At 52.4% G+C, this 6,883-nt stretch overlaps 1 protein-coding gene across 1 annotated transcript; it reads left to right on the top strand.

Moving 5' to 3' along the window:
- The first annotated feature begins 3,596 nt into the window (after positions 1–3,596).
- On the top strand, positions 3,597–5,979 carry GADD45B (growth arrest and DNA damage inducible beta). Its single transcript, XM_003760808.4, has 4 exons — positions 3,597–3,984; positions 4,245–4,346; positions 4,538–4,760; positions 5,156–5,979. The coding sequence occupies exons 1-4, from the start codon at positions 3,941–3,943 to the stop codon at positions 5,267–5,269; spliced, it is 483 nt and encodes a 160-aa protein (XP_003760856.1). The 5' UTR covers positions 3,597–3,940; the 3' UTR covers positions 5,270–5,979.
- The last annotated feature ends 904 nt before the right edge of the window (positions 5,980–6,883 follow it).

The raw sequence follows: 6,883 nt of genomic DNA, 5'->3' as shown, positions 1-6,883 counted from the left end.
GGATGAAAACGCCTGAATTTGAGAGCTGAGAAACAGAAAATCAGAACAGGAAGGAAGTTTATATATCATCCAGTCAGATACTCACCACCTCCCATTTTACATATGGGTCAACTGAGGCCCAGAGAATCCAGTTGCATAGCAACTGGTATTTGAGCTCAATCTCAAAATTATTATTCCACAATGTTCACATCTAGTCATGGAATCCCAAGTTAGAGTAGACTTCATAGGGCTGATCAGTTCCAACCTGGCACACCTTAGCAGGTATCCAATCTAACATTTCTTATATTGATAACTCAGTATATATGTCTTTTCTTAAATATCTTTTTTTTTTTCTTTTGTGAGGAAATTGGGGTTAAGTGACTTGTCCAGGGTCACACAGCTAGGAAGTGTTAAGTGTCTATCTACCCAGCTAAAGACCCCTCAAGGAGGGAAATCCAGACCCGAAAGGTCTAACATTTCCTAGTTGCATGACCTTTGTTTCCCTCAGTGTTCTCATCTGTAAAATGGGAATAATGATAGCACCTACCTCCCCAGGCTGTCGTGAGATCAAATGAGATCATCATTATAAAGTGCTTAGCCCAGTACCTGGCACACAGTAATGTCCTATTCGGTCATTTCTTCAGTCATGTCTGACTCTTTGTGACCTAATTTGGGGTTTTCATGGCAGTTATTGGAGTGGTTTGTCATCCCCTTCTCTAGTTCATTTTACAGAAGAAAAAACTGACCCTGAAAATGACTGTGCAAGTGGAAGTACATCAATTCATTGGTAGGCCAGAGAGCAGAATTTAGATGCTCTCTAGTCACCCAGTCACCTTCCTTGCCAGACCAGGGCATCCTTTATCCTCCCTCAGATGCTGCCCTGTCCACTTTACAGAGGGGAGAAACTGAGGTTCAGGGAAAGGGGGAAACTAAAGTCATGAAAGGACCTTGGGGGTTAGCACCCCCAAGCAATGTCAGCACCAATTAGTGAGATTTGGGGTTTCATCTTGAATTTGATGTTGGCTTGGGCTGTGAACTTGACTTGATAAATTTACCCTATGGGGTTCAATTTTTCCTTAGAGAAGGAAAGAACTAGGACCAGACGATCTCTCTCACATTCTATCTTTTGTATTTTAATTTTATTTTCAATTTTCTATACGTTAGGAACACTCCTAGCTCAGACTTCAATGTTCTTAATGCCCCCCTTTTTTTGCAAGGCAATTGGACTTAAAATGACTTGCTCAGGGTCACACAGCTAGTGTTAAGTGTCTGAGATCTGATCTGATCAAATCCGATTTGAACTCAGGTTCTCCTGACTCCAGGGCTGAGGCTCTTATCCCACTGCGCTATCTAACTGGCCTTTGACTTCAGTGATCTAAGGACATTTCCCCCATGCTCTGACATCCTGTGTTCTAAGGGACTCTCAGCTCTGACATTCTATGCTCTAAGGGCTCTCCTGACATGCTATGCTCTAAAAGCCCTCCCAGCTCTGGCATTCCACGTTCTAAAGGCCCTCCCCTCCAAGCTCTGACCCGTGTTTTGAGGATCTTCCCAGTTCTTACATTCTGCCTTCTAAAGCCCCCCTCTTCTCCCCCTCCTCCATCCCCGCGCCGACATCTACGACCCGGCCGTCCACTCCCCTCGCCCTCCTCCCTGGTCTTCCCCTCAGGCTCTGGGTTCTGAGAGCCAGCTTGAGGGGAGAGAGGGGCCGGCAGAGGGCGCCATCTCCCCAGACTGAGCTGCCGCGTGCCTTCACCTGTTGGCCCTCCCGTCCCCATTCTCCGCCCCCGGGCACTCTGTGCCCACCAGCCGTGGAGTGGGCAGGGTCGTGGCTGCGCAGAGTGTGCGCCTTCGTTCCTGGGCGCCTCGGTGGGCTGAGATCGGGCTGGCAGCAAGAAAGAGTCTGAAAAGCAGCCCCCAAGGCTGGAGCCGCTCGGATCTCGTCCCACTCCCACCTACCTAGGGGAAGCGAAGAACCCCAATTTAGATGCTTCCCCCCCATTGCTCTGTGCAGTATAACTATCGTTTCGGTAGCTTAAGCTTCACGCCACTTTGCCTCACTCTGCATAGATTGCATTTTATCGTTCCCATCTTCCAGAAGAGAAAACTAAGGCTCCAAGAGTCTGACTTGCCCTCCTAGGTCACTCAGCTATAAATGGCTTGACCAGGAACTTAATACTAGGTATGATGTTCTTTCTTGTGGCCTTGGAGCCTTTTTTCCTTCCCTTGGGGGACTTTGAGGTGGAAACTGTTTCTTGGGCGACCCAAACAATCGTCTGCACTATTGAATGAGATCCCAGAAAAGATCCTATTTATTCCAAGGCTAGATGTCCTGTGAAAATCCCCCCTCCCTCAAAATATATTATTTTTAGATCGTTTGGATGCCAGAAGAGGCCTTTTCCGGTAGCTGCCCTATGTGTAGGATGAGTTAGGGGACCTCAGCAAGATATTCCCGGGCTCCTCTCTTCTTGAAACAAACTGCAACCGAACAATTCAGAAGTCCAGGGTTAAGAGCTGGAGGGGATGTTGGAGATCATTTAGTCCAACTTCTTTTGCAGAAGAAGGGTCTGGAAGAAGGGAAGGGACTTGCTTCAAGTCACACAGACTCCAAAGTTAGGTAGGCACCCTGAAGTGATCGTGGAAAGAGCAACAGACTCGGTGCCAGTGGAAACCTGGATTCAATCCCTGCCAGCTCTGTTATTGACTCTAGGCAAGCAGCTCCCTGTCCTGAGTCTCAGTTTCCCCAACTGTAAAATGAAACTAGACACCGGTTGCATAAGTCCTGGAGTGTACACTCTGGGTGATCACTGGCAGGACACTTGTCAGAGATAGTTTCTTCGCCTGTGAAATGGGGGCGCTCATGCTTGCACTGCTAAGTAGACCTGGGTTGGTGTGGGGAGAAGCGCTTTATTTTGCAAACCACCCCATTTGGGCAGGGAAGGGGAGAGGGGATTTAGGACTGTGCCGAGGATAGCGCTTTATAAACTTACATAAACTTATAGCGTGTGCTTATTTCCAAGCCACCCCACCCCACCCCACCCCCCGCTTAGACTCTAGCTGCAGCGTGGGGAAAGGCGCCTTGCAGAGGAACTGGTTGGGTCCCACTGGGTTCCCCCGGACCCGGGAACAAGAAGTCAGAAGCGGGCTGCGGAGTCCGGCCCAAACTGCCTTTGGAAACTCTGGCCCGGTGCAGGGAATTAGGGGAACTGGGACAGGGGCATGCCAGGAGGGCTGCAATGGTGTCACCGAGACAGCTCTCTTCTTCCGGAAAGCAGCTTTCTGCAAAATCACATGCACTAGCCGCGCGGTGGAAATCCCGTGCAGAAACTGGGAGCCGCTGCCGGGAAATTCACTCGAAACCTCCTTCTTTAAAAAAAAAAAAAAAAAAAACCGTTCTCAGCTACTCCCCCCCCCTTCCCTCCCGCGCCTCGAGCCCCCACGTGGGGTTACCCGGGGGAGATCCGAGTCCGCCCTAAGCCGCCTGCGCTCAGCACGCCGAGCCAATCACGGTCAGAGCTGCCTTCGTTTTCGTTGATCGGGCGGCCAATGAATGCAGCCGAGGGCTCGGGGAGGCCACGCCTCCTTTCCCGACGAAGGCGATATAAGGAGGGCGCGGCGGCGGTCGCTGGAGTAGAGCTTTGCAACTGTTGCCGTGCTTTAGATACCTTGGATTTGACGCCGCCTGAATTTGCTGCTTCTGGCTTGCTCGCTAGCGGGATTAATTGCATTGACTCGGAGATCTGGCTTTTTCAAAAACTGTTTTGGGGAGAGGAATTTTCTCATCATCGCTCCGGCATTTTCTGCCTCGGGACTCCTGGCTGCCACTACCGCTGCCGCCGCCTTCTCTCTCGGGACGGAGGGACCGCTGGCTCCAGGCTCGGACGACTTGGGCTTCAAGGTTTCGGCTCCTCTGTTTCCGGCTGGTTTAGGGGCTCCGTCCACTGTGGATTACAATTGCACCATGACCTTGGAAGAAGTCGTGGCTTGCGAGAGTGCGGCTCAGAAGTGAGTGTCCGGCCGGGGGCTGAGCTCCCTTGAGTCCCGGGGGGGCAGATGTCCCAGGCTCCGTTGACCTCCTTGGGCTGGCCGAGAGTGCTGCTGCCTTGCCGCCGAGCGGGGCCTCGGACCCATCCCTTTGCCTCCTTCCGGCGTCCACGGGGGAGGGGATCCCTGCCTTTCTAAAGAACTCGATGCGATAGCCCCCCTCTTCTCTGTCCCACCGTCTTTTCTGATCTCTTACGCTCTGTGCCTCGGTTTCTCCCCAGAATGCAGACGGTGAGCAATGCGGTGGAGGAGTTGCTCGTAGCGGCGCAGCGCCAAGACCGCCTGACAGTGGGCGTGTATGAGTCGGCTAAGCTGATGAATGTGTGAGTTTCTGCCTGTCTTTTTCGTACTGCCAGGGTGGGGGGCTGGTGGGCGGTGGGGGACCGATTTTCCCTTGTGCACAGCCCACGGATGTGCAGTGGGAGTTTTGCAGCATGCCCCCAAGCTGGCGAGCTCCTCCCTTACTCTCAGGGTTGCTCACCTTTCTCCCCTTTTCTCCTCCCCCCATGTTCAGGGACCCAGACAGCGTGGTCCTTTGCCTTTTGGCTATCGATGAGGATGAGGAGGATGACATCGCCTTGCAGATCCATTTCACGTTGATCCAAGCCTTTTGCTGTGACAACGACATAGATATAGTTCGGGTGTCTGGGATGAGGAGACTGGCCGAGCTTCTGGGGGAGCCGGGGCCCACGGAGGAGAGCGAGGAGACCCGGGATCTGCACTGCCTGCTGGTCACGGTGGGTGAACCTAGCCCTCCCTAGCTTGGGCCGGGGTTACTTAGCAACTCGGACAAATAGATAGAGACCTGCAGGGCCTGCTGTGAGGGAGAAGTTATTTTGTTTGTCAACAAGGTTCGCAGAAGGAGGTGGGGAGACAGGGCTTAGAATTCCATGCCTTGCCATCTGGCTTGAAGAGAGGGCATCTCGTGCCCTGGCCAGCTCAGCACTGAGCTATTCCGGGCACCCATGGGCCAGTGCCCAGGTATCCCCGCCCAGCCAGGCCCATAACTCATAACTCTGTGCTATTTTGGGATGGGCCTTGTTTTTCTGAATGGGGGAGGGGGGAGGAGAGCACTGCTTACTTGGGCCTCCTTAGTCTAATGCTCTTTTTTTTTTTCCTTCCCCTTCCTCAGAATCCTCATACTGATTCATGGAAGAGCCATGGGCTGGTAGAAGTGGCTAGCTACTGTGAGGAAAGCCGAGAGAACAACCAGTGGCTCCCCAACATCTCCCTCCAGGAGCGCTGATAGCCTTCTCCAAAACGTGGAAAATTGCTGCCCTGCAGACACATTTAAAAACAAAAAAACACCCCCCCCTTCCCAAACTGCACCAGAATCCAACCATCAAGACCACTGTCGGGAAGAGGTGTAAGAGACAGAATGTTCTGGCTGAAATGGGGAGAAGAAACACCTGGAACCTCTGTCAAGACCTAGGGAGGTCTAGGTCACCTGGGGTCAGGAATGACAGAGCTGAGAAGTGGGACTGTGTCGGCCTCAGGAAGATCCACTGGCCAGAGTGAGAAGGTGACAATGGGGCTGTGGAACCCAGGGAGGCCTGGAGTCCAGGGACCAGGTCGGGGAATTAGCCAGAAGGACCTGCCTTCCCCCACCACGAAGGGACTGTGCATGGAGACCAGATGAGCTTGTCCCTCCGGGCTGCCCCTCCGGCCGGCCACGAAGGCCTTTACTGTTGCAAATGGGAGTTGGCATTTGCAACTGAGACTTGATGGTGGGAGGTCTAGAGAGAGAGAGAGACCTACTGAGCCGGGAGCCCGGGTCGGGCTGCTGCTGCTGCTGTGTACTTAGAGCTCCCAGTCTGCAAACAATATATATATTATATATTTTTATGTTATTGCACTAATCGAGCCGTTTGAGAAGAGAAGACAAGTTTCTATATATCTCTCTATATTTTTGTGTGTGTGTCTCACGCTGGTTTGGTAATAAATTTCTGCACACTGGCTCCTGTACTTGTCTGCTCTCCTGTCCCCTCCCCCAGTCTCTTTCACGGCTGAGCTGCCCCATGGGGAGCTCAACTGAATGTTGTCCTGCAGCCTTAGACCAGGAAGTCTTAACTCCCTGTTAAAAACCACTTCAGGAGTAACTTGCTGCGCGTTTGCAAAAACACTGCAGTTTCTGTGGTCGGCGCCAAGGCCTCAAACTAATAACAAAGGCCTAACTCTTTTTTTTTTTTCCCCTCCTCTCTTCTCTCTCCCCTCCCTCTCCCCTTAGCACTGCAATTAAAAGACCGGTTTATTGCGAAACTCAGCAACTCTGCACGGTGGCGTGTGCCCCGTGAGTCCTGCCTCAGAATATACTGTCTCCTTTGGCGTCTGCCCCATTCTCAATTAGGCAGAACTCAAAATTGAAGAGGTGGCAAATCTACCGCAGACAGCCCTACTGGCCCCTTCCCTCCCCGCCCCCTTTCTTTATCTCCCTTGCTTGCAAATGGAGAAACGAGCTCTGAGGGGAAGGGACTTGCCCAGCCAAGGCCTGGGAGCAGAATTAGTGGGCAGACCTGAGGCTAAAAGTCCACAATCTTTTCATGAGATCTTAGGAGTGGAAGGCGGTGGATCTGAGATCACTTGATCCAGATGTTTACAGATGGGAAAATGGCCCAGAGACGTGGTCACACAGGTGGTAGGCTGCATGGGGGTGGGGAGATAGGCATTCATTCCCTCCTGGCCCTCCCCCCCAATTCTGCAGAATCTCATGTGCAGAGAGATGGGAGGCTGGGTTTAGAGGACTTTCAGCTGGCCCTGAAACTGAAACTGCTTTTGTGGACTCTTCTTAATTTCCCCCTTACTCCCCCACCAGTCCTGGCCTCCAGATTCTGCCCGTCCCCTCCTCAAACTCCTGCAGCTG

Source organism: Sarcophilus harrisii, chromosome 1 (assembly GCF_902635505.1).
Source record: "Sarcophilus harrisii chromosome 1, mSarHar1.11, whole genome shotgun sequence".
Taxonomy (NCBI): domain Eukaryota; kingdom Metazoa; phylum Chordata; class Mammalia; order Dasyuromorphia; family Dasyuridae; genus Sarcophilus; species Sarcophilus harrisii.
The sequence above is the reverse complement of the archived record's forward strand: the minus strand, read 5'-3'. Positions and strand labels throughout refer to the sequence as shown.

Coding starts and splice junctions, on each gene's coding strand:
- GADD45B (XM_003760808.4), top strand. CDS start 3,941: ATGACCTTGGAAGAAGTCGTGGCTTGCGAGAGTGCGGCTCAGAA. Junction 3,985..4,244: donor TGCGAGAGTGCGGCTCAGAA/GTGAGTGTCCGG, acceptor GTTTCTCCCCAG/AATGCAGACGGTGAGCAATG. Junction 4,761..5,155: donor TGCACTGCCTGCTGGTCACG/GTGGGTGAACCT, acceptor CCCCTTCCTCAG/AATCCTCATACTGATTCATG.